The sequence below is a fragment of the Hydractinia symbiolongicarpus genome, chromosome 6 (assembly GCF_029227915.1).
Source record: "Hydractinia symbiolongicarpus strain clone_291-10 chromosome 6, HSymV2.1, whole genome shotgun sequence".
NCBI lineage: Eukaryota > Metazoa > Cnidaria > Hydrozoa > Anthoathecata > Hydractiniidae > Hydractinia > Hydractinia symbiolongicarpus.
The window spans coordinates 21,138,658-21,160,755 of record NC_079880.1 but is presented as its reverse complement, the minus strand read 5'-3'; the positions used below and the strand labels follow the sequence as shown (position 1 = coordinate 21,160,755).

The following is a 22,098-nucleotide window of genomic DNA, read 5'->3' as shown; positions in this document are numbered from 1 at the left end:
AATCTCACAAATTATTGGAATATGACAACAGTTATAAAACCAGTAACCGGTCAGACCGCATAATAATCGTGTTGGGATTGTGTTGGAATGCTCGCTATTTTTGCTATAATTCAAAGAAGTAACTGGTTATTTAAAATTGTTGTGCTAAATAGGAAAAACCTCTAAAATGAAGCACTTCGAGGCTATTTTAAAGGTTCTGAATTCCAATTTATTTTCTGTTCTTTGTTGCTGGCATGTAAAAGGTCATATTTTATATAAAAAGGTCGCTTTTTTAATTGCACCCCAAAACTACATAAGAACCCCTTTTTGTTGCTAAACGTTTAAATCACAAAAAGAAGTTCTTGAAAGAGACGATTAACTTGTTTAAAAGTATTTGGACCTGTTGATGACAGTTTTAATATTTCATCAATGTTTAAGTTTTTTTCTATATTAAGAATGAAAATAAAAATCACTCTTAGAAGATATGGCTACGAAATTTGCAAAAAACATGGTCTCTCCCGAACGTTCATGCACTAAATTGATCGACTTTTTCTTCTCGCCAAACTTTCTCACGCAAACATGCCTCTAAACAATTACCAAACCATCGTAACATTTTCAAATGCAATGCTGTGTCCTTCTTCGTAATTTTTTTCATCATACGATGTCAGTGAAAGTATGTAATTTATGTTTTGTTTTGTTGCAAACTATTACTAATAATAGCACATTAAAAAACATGTGCGCAGGCTGATGTTCACCATAAACATTTCTTTGTGGCAATCAAAGTAATAAGGGACAAGGAACTAGACAGTCATAAAAAGTTGAACACGTATGTACTGTGTGATTATTGTAGCGTTGGTAACTCTAATTGTTTTCCATGGTAGATCATCCACTTAACAGCAAAACAGAACAGAACGGTGCAAGAAAAATGTTTAAATCTTATTGGCTATCAGTTGATTTTTCCGTTCTTGTCCGCAAGAAATGTTTTAGTCTGGATTGGAAGGGATCGAAGCATCAACTTATCAGAGTGCACAATTGTCCCTTTTGGATTCGTTCTATTTCATGTTTTGAGTAGAAATTCACCATAAGGAAGAAGGGGAGCCAAAAAATTATGGAAAACAAAAAAACGCTGCTATATCCAATTGATAGATTTTTTTTAAGTTAGTAAAAATTTGGAAGACTTTAAAACTTTGTTGACAGCACCTCGAAAGAAAACATATCACATGCAGTATAAAATCCAAAAAAGAAGTAGTATTCTCTCTATTATTAATGCCCGTGCTCCGTCTGATCGTCGGCGAGAAACGGTTCGTGCTTACCACGCATGAAATCTTGTAGCTACCAATAACAAATGCGATATATGACTTTGTTGTTATCGCTCGCGTGTAAGAAACTAATCACGAAGCCCGATATTTACAGATAACTAACCAGCTAGCTCTTCGCGACTTCAACGAATAGACGTGAAACAATAAGACGTAGGTATGCTGCCATTTTGGATATTGTGGTTGAGGTTCTTGCATATTTATTTAACATGTTCAGATAAGCATATCATCACGTGTTTTCGCAATGTATAAGTCTTAACAAACCAATTTTAAGATTTTAGCTATAAACATAGAACATGAGACAGTGCACACTTAGCTGTATTGATGCTGCTCTGTTAGGATTTTTATTTAGATTGGTGTTTCTATTATAGATGACATTGTTTTAGTTTATTTTTGTGTTGTCTTCATCAATCTATGTCGTAGCTAGCTAAGTTAAGGTAAGTTATGGTATGGTACCTCCAAGTTAGCTGGAAAAAAATTACTCTTTACTACCCATATACAATTAGCTGTATTTGTTTGGTTAAATGCAGTCTGTCAGCTACTTAAATTTCTCTTTCGACTGTTGCTTTTCGAGTTTAGTGAGTTACACGAAAGTCGGGCTAATGGCGATGGGAAGTTTTATAATCACTGGGGACAACAACAACGACTTAAAGGTCACATTGGGCATCCAATTATAACTGAAAATGACAGAAAATGTCCCTGTATATATTGAATATCCATGATTTAGTCGATACAAGTAATTACTTGATTTTAACTTTGTTATAAAATAAATTTTAAACCTTTTGAACCGGCTAGATATATCTTTCGAAATTTTGCATAAATACAAATAAGCTTATTGCACATAAAGCTAGTCTAAGCAACAACAATGACTTATTAGAGGTCTAACTACCTTCTTAGAGCTACAGTAACATGGCTTTCTTTAACAAATACAGCCCCTCGTGTTGTCGCAGTTTTCTTAAACTCTCGATTTACTGATACTTAATACATTTAATACATAATACATTAATACATTAATACATACAGAAGGAAAATTCTTTTTTTAGAAAATAAAAATAAAGAAGTAGCAAGTTCATCATAAAAAATTAAAAATTCATAAACAGGTTTCTAGACGTCGATGTGATTCTAAGATGTGTATAATTTATAGCACTTTAACCTTTTGAGTGGTCTGTTTATTGCACGTCATTTTTCAGAAATTGTTTATTAAATCGTTTGTAGTCTCATTAACGGGAACAAGACACTGCTGTAAGCGTTTCACACAGATTTTTCACATGGTCTCTCTGTACTAAGTGCTTAACTAGCTATCCCTCATAAATAATTTTTAAGCTATCACGTGAAGGTATTTGTTGTAAAGAAAAGGTTTTAACCTGTGCTTTTTATTTTAGCTAAAGTTGCAGGAAAGTTAATTTTTTTAAAAAAATATTACACTCCATTTGCCATATCTCCAGAAGCGCTCCACTGGATTTTTACTGGTACTACAGCTCTTCATCCAGATCTGTTGCACAGTTTAAGTGTTCTTAAGCGCTTAACTTGACCTTTAACACCGGTTCACCAGTTAGTTAATATTATAAAGCACGCTGTCTGTTTGTGAACCAAAGATGGTATTTACAAGTAGTGTCGGGTGATTCCAGTGGATTTGTCACGGGCTTCCTTTTTAATATCAGTATGTCATTACTAAGACATGTCTTTTTATTTCGGTTGTCTCGAGTTTCCTTTTTTACGTTTACTTGTGTACTCATCTTTACTTCTTCTCTTTAAAATCGTTCAGATACAGTGAAACGATACTAGAGTCAAAGACCGTTTGGGGGAAGAGAATGTAGAGCTATATTTAAGGTTTCTATCACCTCCCTTTCACGAAGTCGGTTATTACACGATATAGTCGAGTATCTTCTTCAGCGCATTTCCCTTACGTAACAACAACACGAGTTGACTAAATTAAAAATGTAATTAAATTTTTTAAATTAAAATTTCTGTGACGTCGTTATTGCAGTAAAGCGACGGGACAAACATTTTTGTCATATTTGGACATGTTTTTCCTTTCCAAAATTTTAGTGTCAAATTTCGCGGTAATCTAAATAAATCTTAACAAAAGTTTTGGATGTCTGGTATTGCTTGTTTTATGGAGATCACGTTTAATGGCAATAGTAAGCCCGAGGTTTAACAATTCAACGGGGATAAAAATAAAAAAAATGACTGCTTTAGAGTATATCTGATTAGCGAGATTCACCATATCATAGAATTGTCGCAGTATCTGAAATTTTTGTTGATGTTTTGTAGTTTTCCCCCACCAAACTGGCAACTTTTGAACGATTAATCAAAGTCACAAAAGAAAACGAAAAAAGTTTAGGGTTGTAAAATGTATGGTTTTAGGACAATTTATTTAAGTCATGACTTTAATCTTCACTGTTCGTTTTCTCGTCGTGACCACATATAAGTCCAAAATTCAAGAAACAGGGTACTTTTCTTTCACGATAAGCGAAATTGTTTTGGAGTTTATCTTCTGTACCATTCGCGAAAATTTAAATCCGCTGGTTGGGTGGATGTGAAAAATCTATCTCTTTTATTTGTATCATAAGAAAGTTTGGGAATCATTTGTAATATAAATAAGAAAGTTACATTTTGGGAATCATGGACTTTTCAGGAGTGTGCTAGATCAATAGGAAAGTTTATTACCCAAAAGTAAAAGTTTGTTGCACCTAAATGAAGTATTCCCAGTTTTGTTACTAGCATTTGAAAACCCAAATTAATATCCCTCCAAATTGATTTTAAAAATCTTGTGAAATGCAAACAGCTGCGGACACGGTTGCTGATTAAGAGATGATTTTAAAAACCAGAATGCCTTGTCTCGCCCCTTCCATAATTGTTTTAGCCATTATTTGATTTTCTCTGGTACTAAAAGTGAATAAATGTCTTTTGAAGAAAAACTAAGGACATTTTTAAATCCTTACTTTTTATGAAATCGTAACAAAGGTTTGGTGTTTTGTTTACAGAAAACTTTGGCATGATAAAGTTTGTTATAAACATCAGTTTTCTTTATATAATTCATTGCTGAATATCATTTTTAACTCAGTATGTTTACATATCTGCCAAATTCTCTGCCAAAAGCATTTTTTTATGGCACAGATTAATCTTTACACGCTAAGAACGAAAGTAAAGATGTTACATCAGCCACCCAAAATAATATCAGTACTTGAACTCTTCTTCGCTTACAACCAGCGAGTTTTTCTAGCTAGTAATTTTATTAATTTGCGCTGAATTTTATCACCACAACCTTTATTGTTTGGAATTGGAGATATGTTGTGAAGATCGAATGATGAGAAAAGTATTAATATTGACCGTTAATCGAAAGTTTCAAAGCATCAGCATAGATTAAAAATCGCTGTAGCTACGATAGTATGTATAATATTTGTGTTTATTATCGGTTAAATAACTTTTTTTATGTTTATCTGGAACTGGCTTATTTCCACCCCATGCAGTTATGAAAGTTCTGCAAACATGTTGTTTTGCAGGAGTATAAATGTTCACTTATTATATAACATTCCGTTTGTGTTTTCATCGTAGTTTTTTTAACAGTCCTGGTTCTGGTCCTGGTTTCCCGACTGAAAACTTTTTTAGGAAGGTACCAGATAGCTCAAATGGCGAACATATTTTTTACCAGGATTGTCTTGAGGAGGAACCTCCAGAGTTCCAAGAGAAAACATCATCTGATAAATATAATTTAAATTAAAGAATTTCGTCTAGTACAGAAAATTTGTTAGAGTTTTTTTTTCTTTTCTTTTCTTCTTTTTTCTTTAAAAAAAAAACATTTACACAAACGAAATCAAGCTGTCTATCTGTCTGTGAACCTGAAATGTTAGCTGCAAGCACTCCATGAAGACTGTTAGCAGAAATAAATATTTAACGCAAATGAATAGCAATACGTAAGCAACACATCGATTAAAAACTTGTTGGAAAATGAGAAAGTTTCTGCCCTGCCTACTTTATGAAATTTTTAAGGAAGATACAATAATTCCAAAACGTTATGTCTATGACTGTAGTGAGTAGACCCAAATTCACAAGCGAAAAGATATATATTTTTAATTATTTTAGTAATTAATTCTAAATTTAACAAATACAATGATGAAGAATCATCGCGCTAGTAAATTGACAACAAAAAAACTACATTATTTGCGACGTTTCGGGTGTTTCACACACACATTTTCAAACAAGCAGTTGAACAACAACATTAGATCTGCTCCATTGTATTTATACAATTAGCATTTAACCTGTAACTATGGTTACTGTTAAACTTGTATATACTTAGGAGAACTTTGTACGTTTTTGATTGCTTGAAAATGGGTGTGTGAAACACCCGAAACGTCGCAAATAATGTAGTTTTTTTGTTGTCACTTCTAAATTTATGAAAAACAGGAAATCTTTAAACCCAGAACTGTCACTAAGGTCACGAACTCTGTAGAACTCATCTTTGGATCTTTAAGTAATGTTATTTTACAATAAGAACCTATTGTTTCAAGTCTTAAAGGGGCTACGGAACGGCTGGTGGTTTTCGACTTTAGTGACTTACACGAAAGTCCAGCTGATGGCGGGGAAAAACAAACTGGCTTTTTTTCAGCATGTATGTAATTTACATACTCGAACATATAGATATATCTAGAATTTTCATCTTCCCCAGAATGATTCTCGCTGAGATATTTCTTTGTAATATACTTTTCGAAAACCATTTTGAACCAGCGAGCAAAGTGCGCTGGTCTGTTCATTGCGCAAATCGCGTTTGCCCGATATGTGCGCGGGATATGCGGAAAGTGAGTTTTACCAGTTCTTAGCCCCTTTCTGGATTACCTTGTCAAAGGTAGTTAAAACGTCTCTTAATTTATTTTCTTGACATGCATGTATCTGTTAACACGTTTGCTTTTACTGAGGCCAACATACGTTAAAGAATCAGGTCTAAATATTAGCCTCAACTTCGCTCACACTAGAAAATTCACCGTTAATACGATACCACTAAAATAACTGTATGACTTATTGAAACAATGACGTAGCAACCCACATACTGTACTTATACCAACAACATTTCTAGGTGGAAACATATTTTTCTTTGTCATCCTACGCAATGGTTTTTATGTTTATCCTAATTACTTTTAATAGTTATAAAAGTATTAGTAATCTTCAAATTAGTCATTGTGTTATTTTTAGGGCAAAGGTCAACTTCTGAAAGTTCTGACTCAACTTGCGAGACAAGGTATTCCAAGATGAACAATTTTAAATCGACAATATACAAATGAAAAAAGCAGGGGTGGGGACACAGAGCATCTTATCCGTAACCCCAAAAGTATCTTTGTGAAGCAGATCTGATCCTGTGTCGTTTAAAATAATCAACTGTATTCGGCTTTTTATGTACGCGTGGAAACAGAAAGACGCAGCATCTCTTATGCCAAAACAACATAGTGTATTTAAAAGAAATACGATTAACTGTGTCAAAAGAAGGCGATTTCACTTTTGACGCTTTTGGTCTCAATAGGAGCAGACTGAAATTTGTGTCTGCTTACAGGTGCACTAACGTAGTATCAGCGTTAGCAAAAAATGAAATAAATGTTTTTGAAATTTCTTTTAAGAGATGTTTTGGTACCATCATTTTGAACAACTCGTTTTATTTGGTTAATTATTATCGGCCTTTTCAACAACCAGCAGAAATTTCCAAATATTTTAAACCAGCTTTGAAAATCCTGAAAAACATCATTATGTTGCATTTGAAGGATAAAAATATGGTGGTCGTAAATTAGTAGGGTATACCTCTAAACATTATTATCTTTGGTGGATGCAATCAACCAATGGTGTAACATGGACAACTATATAACTTGTGTCTTTTAGTAAGGATGCACCTTTTGACAAAGAGAATTAAATTCCTTAAGTGGAACTTAAAATCTTAAGGGATGCTTACAAAAAGAAAAATACATAGGAAAAATGATCATAAGGGTTAACATTATTTATAAAGAATAGTCTTTTAATTAACAGTGATTTTAATATACGAAAATCGTGTAAATTTCCTTTTGCGTAACTTTCTGATATTAAAGCAATTTCAAAAAATACTCTGCTAAGCAAGCACAAGTAACTTACTGCGTTTGGTCACGACACATATCCTGCTATGTGTCAATAAGTTTTTGTAAGCATTTTACTTTACGACGTTCTTATGGTCTAGGCTTTTATAGAAGATTTCTTGTAATAAAGCTCCCTTTATACCACTACTATTAATATGTTGTACTCAGTTATTTCATTATTCGTACATATTGAAATTGGCTTTAGCAAATTTTTAAATCGACTGGCCGAACTCTTGCAACATTTGACAAAACAAATTCAGCAGAATTTCTATTTCTATTTATGATAGATTTTGTGCGTCACATTCTTCACCTTTAAGCATTGTAGACTAGCGCATTAGCGAAAGTACATAAAACTGCCGTTATACATTTATTACATGTCGCATTCCACTTAGGTCGCTTGATAGACGTGCGGTTGACATTGGTAAAGGAGTTGCAACCATAATTATGAGAAATGGGATTTTTTAAAAACTGAATCATATTGGCAGTGGTTGACAGTGGTTGTTAGACTATTTCAACATCTTTTTTAATTGTTTTTATTACAGTTTTGTGTTGGATTTTATTGAAAGTATAGATAAAAGAATATTGATTCAGTGGCGGATCTAGCTCTGGGGGGGGGGAGCGTCGGCCTAAAAGCTTTCGCTAAAACGGGCTTGGCGAACCTTGAAATAGGCTTAAACGGGAACAAAAAACAACCTTGTATGCAGACGTTTTAGATGTTTTAGATATTGATAACAGAAACAAAATATTCTCATAAACATCGCAGCTCTGCATAAACACTTCAAATAGAAAACAAAAAGCCCTGCGGCTTGAAGATTTACGTCATTAGCCCAGAAGATTCTAAAATTTGAAGTAGGGCTTGAAAACGGAGAATAATGGGGTAAACAAATCATTGAGTATCCTTATTCTCAATTATTATTGTAACTATATATGTGGCTCCACAAAAACAAAACCCACGGAAATAGACGACGCTATGAAATTGATCGAACACTGGCCACCGTTTGATGAAGATGGTGAATACGGAGAAGACTTAACCATATTACAAAAAATGCAGTTAACACTATTGTAAAATAAAAAAGCAAACTTCAATAGAAGATTCATAAACTGTTTTTGTTAACTTTTCTTAAGTACAATAGTATCTAAATATGCCTTTATTTTCTTCAAACCCCTCCAAAACCTGCCTGAATAAAAAATTGGCCGAAAAAAACTAAATTTTCAGTTATTCGAAATTTCGGTTATTCGAAGTAAATTCTTATACCCCGTGGAGCTTTGAATAACCGGAAGTCTTCTGTATAGCATGGCAATACATGGGCATTCGAAGTCCTTATTTTTTTTAATTAACACAAAGTTTCTAAATAATGTCTTCTCCAAAAAGTCTTCACCCCTCCACCTCTCTTAAATTCACAAAAATATACACACGCGGAAAGATTTGATGAAAAAAATTCAACGAAATGAGGTGAAGAAGAAAATAATGACTGAAATTGGCAAATTAAAAAAAAACATTTATTTCTTTAAATTAACAACAATGAAGTCGTCATGATAAACACACAGATATATGCTAGAAAAGAAGATGCCGGATTTTGGAGTTTGAGGAAAGAAAGTTATGGAACAATTCAAAATCTGAAAATCGAGTTCCTAGAACTAAATAAATAAATGACTAAAGAGAACAAGCGAAGTTCTTAACTTATAAGGTTAGGGGAAGAGCGTTCTGCAATCATCTTTTGCAAATAAATTGCGAGAAATTAAAGAGAAATTTATGTCAACGAAAATTTCCCAATTAAGACACGATTATTTTAAAACAAAGGCGTAAAGATAAATGAAATTGATTCTAAAATTGTGGCATCCTTTTCTTGTGCAATTAGACAAGCAATCATCCTTTGTGATAAAAAATAACTAAAGATAATAATGAAAAACTGGCAGTGGACTAAAATTTAGACGTTTATCGACATTGTTATTTTGATGTTACTGTCTTGTTACACGGTAATGCTTTGTTAAATGCATTCAGACAAGTTTGTTAAAGGGGCTACGAAACGACTGTTGGTTTTCGACTTCAATGACTTACACCAAAATCGACCTCATGGCGGTGGAAAATTTTATGATCACTAAAGACAAAAACAACAACTTAGATTACCTTAAATATCATATCGGGCATCCAAATATAATTCAAAATGACAGAGAAGTTTACTACATGTATTAAATATCTATGATTTATTCGCTATAAGCACTTACCTTGCTTGTAAGTCCAGTTTTCTAATAAAATAAGCTTCCAACGTTTGAACTGGCTAGCTAATATCATCCAAAACTTCGCATAGGATTATACAAGTTTATTGCATATAAAGCCGAAGCAACAACAATGACTTGAAAATCTTTTTACAGGTATTAATTACCTTCTTAAAGCTAGAAACATAGCATTTTTAACAAATGTCTCTGTCCCCTCGTCAAAGCAAACTTTCGATTCTAATAAGTAACATATTTTACAGACTGTAACGTATAGCTCACAGAGTACTAAAGGGAAATTTCTCTTTTCTTAGAAAATAAAAAAATAACAAATTCATCATGAAGATTAATTATTCATAAAAATGTTGTCTAGACGTCTATATGGTTCTAAAATGGGAATAATTTCTTGCACATTGACCTTTTTTTTACACGCCATTCTTCGAAATGTACGGAGATTGAGCTTATTGAATTGTTTCGTAGCCCCTTTAAAACCAGAATGATTTTTTGTAAAATTTCATTGCCTTCACGGACATAAATTGTAAATAAATTGTAATTTCAGATTGTTAAAAAGTGCAATTAGCGCATTCATTGCGTACCTAACCTGAAAATCTGCAACAAAAGGAGCACTTTCGCATGAGTTAATGTTTTCTATATACTTTAGAAATTAACCGAAAAACTGATGTGGTCTTTTTATATTTTAGTAGAGGATTGTAGTTTCATTGGATCAAATAAATGGCAAATTCGATGCTGTCATTTTTTAACTTTTTCGGTCTTTTTTTTTTTGGAAACTGGCTACTTAGGTTACATGTGTTGTTGAAGCACACTTTTTCATTTCTAGTTGAAATCTTCTGTTACTATCAATGGATGACTGTTAAAATGTCTTTGATATATTCATCTTTGAGAAAATTCAACATAACATTTTTTTCAAGACAAAATTCAACATATAAGCCATCATCGCCTGGCGTTGGAATTATCCATACGAAACCTGGAAAATTATTGCTTGCTACACCAATATTGATAGCTGTACCTAATCCAAAATCACACTCGTACGTTGGATAGTGCGCTAACGATGAGAATAATAAATCGTTGTTGAAAATGTCTGAAAATGGCATGATAGACTTCTGGTTGCAAATCCAGTTTAAAAAATCCAATATGTATTCCTTTGACATAATGTCATCATTTTTTTTCTCGCAACAGTAAGCTAACATCTTTTACAGACATTTCAGAATGTCTTCCGTTGGTAGTCTTTTGCATAAGTAGGGAACGCAATTTCCGAAATAACTCTCAGGAAGATGAAATACCCGCCTACAATTCACAACTGTTGGTATTACTGAAATTTGAAATTTTTTCTCCATTCTTCCACAAACAGCTGTCTTTTCCATGATTCCAGTAAGTACATCATTTTTAGATATAAACACCCCTTCTGGTAGATCTTCAGAGAAATCATGTTTTAAAGATTCCAGTTTGCCAAATGACACTTAGAATTTCTTCATTTCTGACCATGCATTCATGAAACGAAATATTCCATGTGCATGGCATAGAACATGATGAAAACTAACAACCAACATCAATGATTTATCATTCAGTGAAATGATCTGCGCAATGAAAAGATGCGCATTCACCTTCAAGGAAAATCCTTGAACTTCAGGAGGAAAAATTTCCCTTTCTTGTATTTTTCTTATTTCGAAGTTAACGTCTTCAACTTTTGCAAATGAAAAGTTAGCTTTTGATTTTATAATTTCTACACCATGGTTGTCATGATGTAGACTTCCACCTTTTGTTGTGCATTCGATGCTACCACATATCGAAATTATTTTAATTTCCATTTTATTTCTTCCTTTCCAAAATAGAATCATAGTCTTAGCAAGAAATAGAATAAGAGTGTGGGGAGGGGGGTGGGGGGTGATTGCAAAAATATTTGAAAAATAAAGTTTGCTTGCTCGCTAAAGTTGATTCGTACTGTCAGTAAAATTAAAAAATGAATAAACAGGGGCTTGTAATATAACCACTTTGATATAATTCAAATATTCGTTAAATCAACCCATGTTACTCTTGGGGTCGACGGATAGTGTTACTTGGAACGGATAGATTCTAGGCTAAACTCTTATAAAAAACGTCTTTATAAAAAGGACATTCAATAAGAGGTACAATTTTTTACTAAATGTCTGTGAATGTTTCACTTTAAATGCTCCCTATAAAACGGACATTATAAAAATAGAATGACCACAAATAAATATTTTTATTTACATTTTTAAATACTTATTTTATGTTTTTCGCCCCACTCGACAGCTTTTCTCAAGACTATGTCTATTTTTTCTGTTACGAATAATACTTAATTTACAATCCTTGAAGAAAACTTAAAAAACATTTTTCATTCAAAATTCTGCCTAAAACTTTATTTGCATAAATGTTGTCCATTTTAGAGAAACTCCGCTGTAGTATATAATAAAGAGTTTGAAAAACATTTTTAGGGTAATTTCTCAAACAAGAAAAAAATCAACTCACTTTTCTGAAGTTGAACATTCGTGATAATAATATATCAATTATTTTCTCTCATTTTTTATACTGCGCGATATAAAAACTATTCACTAGGGACGACATTTTCCACGATTTTACAAGCTAAGTTGCCATGGTAATAACTCTCACCATTACAAGGACGTGACGACAAATATTCTAAAAAAGCGTGACATTGCGTGACCTTTTGTAGGTATGTGTTAACAGTGATCGGTCATTTTCGTACGCACGTGCGACCCCTAATCTCGTTTTTTAGTTATTTATAATATATTTTATTAACTTTTACGGTCGCTGCAACGGAAAGTGAGCACCTTTTCTCAAATACACATATTCCGAGCATGTCTCTTTTATGCAACAACAAAAAATCTACAAGTTCGCCACACGTATATAATGGGTATCAGATTTTCGCCTGTTTTACCCGGGTATCACTATTCCGTGCATCTTTAGCATAAAGTTGGCATGACGGGATATCCAAAAAATAAAAAAAAAATTTGAACAAAAAGAATATTGATAGCTAATTCTGATCGCTAATTGGCGGAAAATACACATAAATCGTTTACATATCGCATTTCGTGATTCCGTAACACGACTTTTTTTCCAGCGGACAGACAGACAGAATACGGCTATCATTAAAAATCGCGAGGAGAAAATGTCCGTCGTACATGTTTCGCCCCTGGGATTATCGCCCGTCGACCCCGACATCGCTACTTCTGCATCCTCAGCACACTATCGCAGCTCCAACTACCATTTTGAACAAAATATAGTACCATTGAGATTCTTACTTTTGTTATTATGTTTAATATCTTGCATTATTGTGGTGATTGTTTTCGATAAAGGAAAAAAATCATGAGTGATTTTACCTGTTTTTCGCGCTTATTGAAATTATTTACCCAGGATAGCCTCTTCATTTCCTATTAGCACTGCTATCAACGACGGTCCTGTGAAGGGGGTTCTAGTGCATTTAAAGCTGCCATTTGAGCTACGAAAGTCATGTAAGCACAGCAGTTGCTCAGCTAGACAATCCTCTAACATATCAATCCTATTTTTATGCTGTGCGCTAAGCAGAAAGGATAGATTCACACTTTTATAGTCTCTGGTATGTAGTCTCTCAAACACTGGAAGCGAACGCTCTACCATAAGGCTACCAGTCGCGTTTACAAAAGTTGCATAGATCAAATTGAAAATTCAAATGTGTCAAAAACTCTTTTCATTGGATATGCGCATTTTTATATGAAGAACATTTGATACATTCCCTAGAGCTCTTTGAGATTAAAACCTCGAAAGTAAGGTTTTGATCTCAAAGAGCTGTGAGGGCGAGAATGCATTTGATAAACAAAACAAGGCTTAAAACCTTAAGAAATAAACCAAGCGGTAAACAACAGTAACAACTTCAAGTAAAGAAAAAAACAAATACTTTGTCAGAATTCCCTTCAAGCGTGATTATTCACAATATTTCTTTAAAAATATTCAGTAAAAATATATCCATGTGCTAATGTAATTTTATAATTTAACATATATATTATATATAAAAAGAATATTTCTTATAAAATTAATTAAGGGTAGTGCATCCCGTTTGGAGGGGAACGTCGGAAGTTTTTTTTGAAGAAAGTTTTAAGACTAACAGCATTTCTGAAATTTCCCTTGTTTATCCTTTAAAAATTAAATTTAATTACATATCGATAAAGCAGTCTTTAAAAAAATGTTAAGAACGGATCTAATATTCAATCCTTCTCAATATTTTGAAAAATAATAATTATTGACATTTTTTGACATATTAAAAAATCGCTAATGGTCCAGACTTTTTCCTGACAGTTTAACAATATTTCCATAATTCTTGACAATTCCTGACTTTTCTAATAGAGTGGTACCACCCTAAAAGACGAAGTTTGTGATATCACATATTGTGTAAAATAATGAATGAATGTAACTTTCACATTGACTTCAAAAGAACGAGTTGAATTCAATGTAATGTGAATTCAATTCGTGGAACTTTTGAAGCTTTTGAATGGGCTTTTCTTTGAAGTACCACCAATACGGATGGTCAGATTACAATTGCACCCTAAAAAATAATTTTGCGGAATTTTTTTGGAAAAAAACACTTCATTTTACTTCAATCGTTATGTGTTTCTTCCGACTAAAAAATATTATTTTTTTCTCTTTTTAATGACTTGACTAATCTCCCATTCTTTTAAAGGTTTACCATGGAAAATTTCCTATTTTTTATATTAGTTTTATTATTAGATCTTTATTATGAACAGTCAAAAGTTGATAAAAAATCATACAGCTATAATATATACATTCTCCGTAAAAAGAGGTAAAAACATTGTCAAATACAAAAAAATTCCTAAGAGAATTAAGCCGAGGCTGGCGAAGTAAAGAAATTATTACTGTGGAAAATTTATCATTTCTTGAACATGATAGCTTAGTAGGCGACGTTTCGGGAGATCCTTCTCCCAGCATCAGGCACTTTCCACAGTAATATAAATACTGAACAGACAAACCAAAAGAAATTATTATACGGCAATGAAATAGGACCCGTTACAGTTGATAAACTATTAGTCAAAAATATTCTCGAATAGGTCCGCAGATTTGTGTTTAGTACGATAATAAAAGAACTGTTTGATTAAAACGTGCCCCTTTAGAACATTATAAGGCTTAGCTATCTATCTATAACTAGCTATCTATACTAGTTATCTATCTATAACCAGCTATCTATAACCAGCTATCTATAACCAGCTGTCTATAACTAGCTGTCTTCTCATTAAATGACATTCACATCTTGAGAATTCACTAAACACTCTTCATCGTCTTGCTCACTTTTCCCTGTTGAAGATTCAGCTTGAGCAATTTTAATATCATTCCATGATTGTTGTTTACCAGTCACAAATATAATGAAAAAGGTTCCACCAGCCGCACATATCGAAGATGCAATTGCGAAGACTTTACGGTACTGCAACCTTGTTGGCTGAAAGAAAAAAGTATAGATTTACAGGTAAGGATTCTTGATTGTCGCATTTTAAATATGTCTGCATCGTACACTAGAAACATACTGCAAAATGTATCAAATAATCGCTCAGACGCTTGTAAAATATTCTGCAAATCAGAATGGTCGCCTACTTAAGAGGGGCGTTTATACGACAGAGTAAGGAGTTGGCACGTGAAAGGTAAAAAAAGGCAAAAAAGTAAGGATTACTATATTGAGCTTTTTCAAGTCAACACACAAAAACGTCTACTTGATAACATGGGAATGTATTCGAAGTACTTTCGAGTCCCATACTTTGGTATGGCAAGACAAAGTGTCATACTTTACAGGGAAGCGTATTTTGAGGGTTTTATGTTATGGTATTGTTAAGAATCATACCTTACAATTTCGTACAGTGGAAAGCAAAAATTTATACACAGTCGTTATGTCTTTCAAGGGAACATTTATAATAACACACTATCGTTTAAATTACGCAGTTGCAATGCGACATTCAACAAAAATGCAAGAAGACTCAATAGATTTCCTCGTTACAGATGACGTCAAACATAAAAAAATACCATGTAATAAAGTTGAACAAGTAAACATACGTGATCATTGGTAAAAAAACCGGTCACCGATGGTGTGACACATCCGGCCACGGTACCCATTAGATTACTAACGCCCATCAGTATACCGCTATATCTTGGACTTATATCCAGGTGGTTAACCATGTACCCACCGCAGTTAAATGAGAGACAGGCTGTAGCTAACACCATGTATGTCACTGATAAACCAATCTCATCACAGCCAGCATAACTGGCAAGAATCAAAAATATTGATGTTGGATAATATCCTAAAGAAAAATAGAAATTAATTCACAGGGGCCATTTCTCAGACTGCCTTTGCCACTCAAGAAATAGAACTACAAATAATTCATTCTAAAAAACATTTTCCATAAGTAGAACTACAGGTAAAAAAATCAAAAAAATTTCTTTAAACAGTACTACAGATTATTTATTGACAAAAATGCACTGCAGATAATGTCTTCCTTAAAAATCACTTAAAATATTCATCGCCCTTTAGCACTGCAGATATAGTACTTAAAAATCTCAGTGCCCTTTAGGACTGCAGATAATATACTTGAAAAACTCTGCGCACTTTAGCACTGCAGATAATGCACTTGAAATACTCTACGCCCTTTAGCACTGCAGATAATGCACTTGAAATACTCTACGCCCTTTAGCACTACAGATAATGTACTTGAAAAACTCTGCGCCCTTTAGTACTGCAGATTGTGTACTGGAAAAACTCTACGCCCTTTAGCAACACCTGTAACCGATAACAAACGAAAAACCCGACTCTGTAAATCCCATTGAGAAAATACCCATTTAAGCACTGTAGATAATATTCTAAATATTTTTCTATTTTAAAATAGCAATGTTATTTTGTTGAAAAAATAAACCCTGGCTTACGTTTGGTCAAAATATCAATTTAAAATTCAAGAAATAGGATATGTAAAATTACTTAGTATTGCATTGATGTATTAAAGATGAAGTAAGTGTAGCAAAGAGTGCGCAGAAATCAAATGAAATAATACTGTTCACCTAACACCCCCATTAATCTTCGCGTTGCTGTAGTTGAAAGACATCCTTTCCGCAAATAATCTGCCATTGCACCTGCCATCATAATAATCAGGAAAGCGACAATAAATGGTAAAGCTGATAAAAATGCATTCTGTCAACAAATAAAAAATTTAAAAATTATAAATTGAAAATCTCTGTGTCAGAAAAGACAACTTAGTAAAGAAAGGAGCCTAAACTCACAGACGCTTTCATAAAATCCTCTACAGGATCCTCTACAGGTATAGCTGCCAATAGGTCACCCCAAATTGGTAGCCATACCTGCAGCAATTAAAGTGTTAATGCTTCTACAAAAATCGCGTACTCCTCCCTTACTTCAAGTTTGGGACATTATTGTACATATACAAAAACAGTCAGCTGTCATCATTAATTAAAACATTTCCACGTGGTAATGACAAAAGGTATATAGTAATTAAAAGCAAGTTCCAAAAGTTTTTAGTTTTTATATATGCTAGTTTTGTAAATAGAGAAAAGGTTTGAATTATTGTTTAAAGGAATTTACCAGTCCTCACGAAATAACTTCCTTAATCAGCCCGGGTGTATTTTGGAAGCATTTCAAAGAAGGTAAGAAGCAAACTAACCTCAGTCAATTTGAAATCAAGAACTTGTTTGAAATATGAGGGTAATCCTGTCAATACCATATACCACACCCAGTTGTTGCTGAAGTGCGCCCATATTAACGCCCAAACACGGATAGATTTTAAAAAACTAAACCAGGGCGTAGGAGCTATCTAAAACAAATAATGATGAAGCATGAATATTAATGATATATTATTGCGCTAATCTCAATTTTAGTTAAAAAATAATGAATTTATACATTTAACTTATTTAAAGTTTCAACACCAAACTAACACTTGTTATTTGGATAAAATCAGTCAATAGTGCCCCAAGAAATCGAAATGTAACCAGACAACACTGTATAATTCTATAACGTGTTAGACCAAAACTAGAAAAGTTTAGAGGAACACTGTGCAGAAAAACAATAACAAATGGTCAAAAAATAGGGAAATTACCCAAAGATTTGTCGAATATAGATAGAACTACAGTAAATAATGCAATTTTAATCGCTGAAAACTTTCCTACTTTTGTATTTGAGGATGAATTTTTTAGACTTCGTGATATCAAACTTCTTTCTTCATACGATATGGTGGGATGCTTCTCTGGACTATTGTAAACAACAAGTGACCAAACCAGAAACCAAATCAACCCAAGAGAGCCTATAAAATGATTTACTAAACCAGTATGGAAATACCGTCAGCAACAGTGAGTATTACAGGCTCGCAACAGAACGAGACAACGAAAAGAATTACATCAAACATATTAATCCGAATTAGGGTTTTTTCTAAATTTTTACTCAACTTGAATAGCGTTTGTAACAAGCAGGGCCCTGACATTAGGGGGCTCCTTGGGGGCAGGGAATGCATTAGGTGCTCCACATTTTTAAATGTGTACCAGTTACTTTATATAGTCATAGGTAAAGTTGCTTTAAAATATAAAAAACAAATAATTTTTTTGATTAATTTTAGAAAAAACATCAAGTCAGGTTCAGCTAAAATATGACTTGCCTATTTGGACTATAATTTTCTTAGGATGTACATAAACCTGAAGATACTCGTTCTACAGAAAACTTTTATTTGCATGAATATTATTGTTTAGTATAATATATACTCACCAAAAACATAAAAAACAGATGGCCAACCACCTAAGAAAGTTGAATCAGCAAGGACACCAGATACAGGCATGGCAAAAATAGTTCCAGTATGCATACCTAAAATTAGTCATATAACTTTCTTGAAATAATCAGTCACATTAATAAATTGTAGAGATGCAAAACCACATGCTGGAGAGAACGTGAAAACATTGGTATAAGGAGATTTTTATAGAACATATTTCACTCAAGAAATATGACAAATATATATTATCTACCTGCATAAGCAAATACTGACATCCGAGAACGCTCTGCTGGTGGTGACCACTGCGCAATCATTGCATGCATTGCGGGAAATGTAACACCCTAAAAATATTTTTCATAAGTTTTCATCACTGATGTATTATTACCTATGTACTGTAAATCCTTGACTCTTGATCAACATCCTGTCCCTTGTTTACAAAAATCACATTATCACAAACAGTGGCGTTAATCTGAGTTTGATCACCTTGATAAGGTAGCTAGCATAATCGAAACTACTGTAAATTAAAAACATAACCAATAAAAATTATCCTTTTTTAAAAAAAGCAGTATTTACATGTATATAAATAAAGGACGACTTTAGTTGTTGTTCTTTTAATAAGAGGAACTATTGAGAAAAATAGCAAATAAATATTTTTCATCAGATGCCTCTCTTGTTAGCATTTCTCTTAAAAATAAGCAACTCAAACACATCAAGCAATTATGGTATATAGCATGTCATAAAAGAATAGTTAAAAATCTTAATGTGTAAATGGTACCTGTATATAGTTTCCTTTACCATTTGTAATAAATAAATCTTAAAATATCTTAAATTAAATTTGCTTACGATGTTTATTGTTACACAAGGTTCTTCCTATTTTGCAATTCCTTTTGCCTAAACTTTTCAAGGGAATCCAGGGTTTTATAGCAGCTACCCAGATAAACAATGGAAATTCCCCGACTTGGTCAGGGAATATTTAGGAATAAGCATAAACAAGTATTTCCACTGACACTCGAGATTATTGTGAACAAGCTGGCATCAAAATTTTAACATATCTGAAGTGAATATGAGAAAAATAGATCTTCTTCATCATCACAATGAAGAGATAACTTAACCAAATATGGCAAACTTGTCACTTATCAGTAATATGACTTCCTGACTTTTCAGACACTATGAACCCTGTCACCCCTGCACATATTCAGATAGAAAAAAGTAAAACAAAATTAAACATACTTCACCAACACCTTCCAAAACTCGAACAGCAATAAGTAAATAAAAACTACACTTTGCAGCAAGCGGTGTCACTAGTGTTAGCACTGATGTACCAAGTACACCCAAACCAAACACCCATTTTCCACCATGTTTATTTGCCCACCAACCACCAGGAAGTTGTGTGAACAGATATCCATAAAAGAATGAACTCAATATAAGACCTAGTCAAAAATAAAGTTAGGTCTTATTTATTTATTTATTTATTTATAAAACACAAATATATATTCTATATATACTAGATTATCAATTCTAAAAACAATTTTAAAACATTGCCATTTTCTTCAAATGCCTTTTATTTCGTTTAATCTTGCCAAGCAAAACAAAGATCCTATGCACCTTGTTGATTTTGATTCCATTTAAATTCACCATTCTAAAGAAAGAAGGTGACTAAAAACACTCTTCAAATAAATATATATATATATCTAAAACATTTTATAAAGAGTTTATTTTATGCTGCTGTGTCTATCAAAAGTACAAACCACCAAAAAAAACCAAATATTAAACAAATATATATTAAAAATAGATTGATTATTGGTGCTGCAAATTGGTGATTTTCGTCTGAAATTGCTAAATTAAGTTACAGCCAATATTTATGTTTTGCAAATCTTTCTGTCTATGCCAAATCAAATTAAAGAATATTTAATTGTTTTCTACACAGTTTATTATGCTCTTTTGTTCAGAGTTTTAAGTTCATATTGGCCAACACACTTAAAAAGTATTACTAACAATAACATTTCAGTTTATTTCCAGTTTTTAGGTAGATAACCTGAAAAATCAAATGTATATATATTATCTATGTATGTATGCATAAGCTGCCTCATTCTTATGCATGGCAGTAAAAAACCACATAAAAACTGTCTTGTTGATTCTATCACCCTATCTTTGGATATGTGGAAAATGTTTTTTAGCTTGAACTTGTGTTCTAATTATTAAACAAATTTTAGGAAAATTTTGGTTAAAAAAATTAACAAGGTCGCACGTACAGCACCTTAAACATTTGCACAATTTTAAGACTAAGACAGTTAGAATATGCATAAAAGTCGACAGTGTCTCTAAACTCTCCACCAACAGATTATACAGAAAAAAGGTATTATCTCAACGGTATATGGAATCTCATAACAGGGGCAGAATGCACAGCACAGTGCAAATTTTTCCTAAAAATACCCCAAGAAACTAGATAAATATTTTAAACGAAACTGAGTATTCTATTCATTGTATAGACTACTCATTTTCATTTAAAATTTGGACTGAAAACTCTCCATAAAATATTAACAACTTTCGATTTACAAAAAGGTATTTTTTGCATCCCTGCACCCTTAATGAGCAAAAAGTGAATTTCAGGGGTAAAATTTAAAGTATTTTGTAAAAAAGTATATACCATGTAAATTCAAAATCGCTAAAATCATATAACCAATAACTACTATGTTGTGTAATATGGTTGTAAATACCCTGATCTTTTTAGGTACTTTTATATGCCGTTTATAAATGCACACAATTTTCACGTTATTAATCCATAATGTTAAAACGATACCTCCTTTCTGCTTTTAATTTCTCATTAAATTCAGAAATGACGTTAGTTTTGGCGCAACTTGTTGTTTAAAAAATACCCTGCTTTGGGCCCGTTTTTTGAGCAACCATGTGAAAATTAAAACAGGAAAAGCTTGAACATAATTTCTTCTTTTAGGAAAAATTGAAATAATGTGGCAAAATATACAAAAATATACTGTGATACCAATAGTAGGAGATTTTACATCACTTTTTTACTACCATGATGCTCATGTCCATTTATAAGACAAAGGGTTAGTCAAAATATGAAAACAAAAAGTAAATACAAAGGTAAAACATACATTTTCTTTCACTGTTTTGTTTCCGCCACCACATTCTGGATCAAATGATGATGATCCATGAGCATAAGTTGAATTAACCATGGCAACCAATGCAACACTAAGGTTTACCCTCAATGCATACACAACAAAGAAACCAAGATGAGCCATGAATGTCAAGATATATCGTTTCGGAATGTATGGTAATGCCATACTTGGTATTGTTACTATAAGATTTTTATAAAAGTGTTTTACATGGCATCAGAAATTGCTGTAATTTTTTGTTATGTTATACACCATCAAAATTCAAATATACTTAAATTCAAAGGACAGATTTCCGTTGAATTTAAATATATCTATAACAACCTAATGTTTTTCACTGTTATAAAAAATTAACTACCTCTATTAGATATCACAACATTTTGATGTTCTGTTGTAAAAATGTTGATGAAAATGTTTGTGTTGAATATTGTGGTCAAACTCTTATAATATTTGAAAACTTTTAAATTACAAATTGGGGAGATGGCACACTGTGTAGGCCGTTGGATGTTGCAGGGAGTTGTCTGGCAGAGGGCTGACCCTAATTGAGTTTGTGTTGCTCAAAGAAAGCATTAAA

At 32.7% G+C, this 22,098-nt stretch overlaps 1 protein-coding gene across 1 annotated transcript; it reads right to left on the bottom strand.

The window, feature by feature from the left end:
- Positions 1-13,510: 13,510 nt before the first annotated feature.
- Positions 13,511-21,726, bottom strand: LOC130647515 (sialin-like). Its single transcript, XM_057453397.1, has 10 exons — positions 21,507-21,726; positions 19,996-20,029; positions 19,621-19,820; positions 18,644-18,731; positions 18,390-18,485; positions 17,801-17,934; positions 17,299-17,448; positions 16,682-16,811; positions 15,686-15,930; positions 13,511-15,080 (listed from the first exon to the last, which is right to left on the bottom strand). The coding sequence occupies exons 1-10, from the start codon at positions 21,693-21,695 to the stop codon at positions 14,877-14,879; spliced, it is 1,470 nt and encodes a 489-aa protein (XP_057309380.1). The 5' UTR covers positions 21,696-21,726; the 3' UTR covers positions 13,511-14,876.
- Between the last annotated feature and the right edge of the window lie 372 nt (positions 21,727-22,098).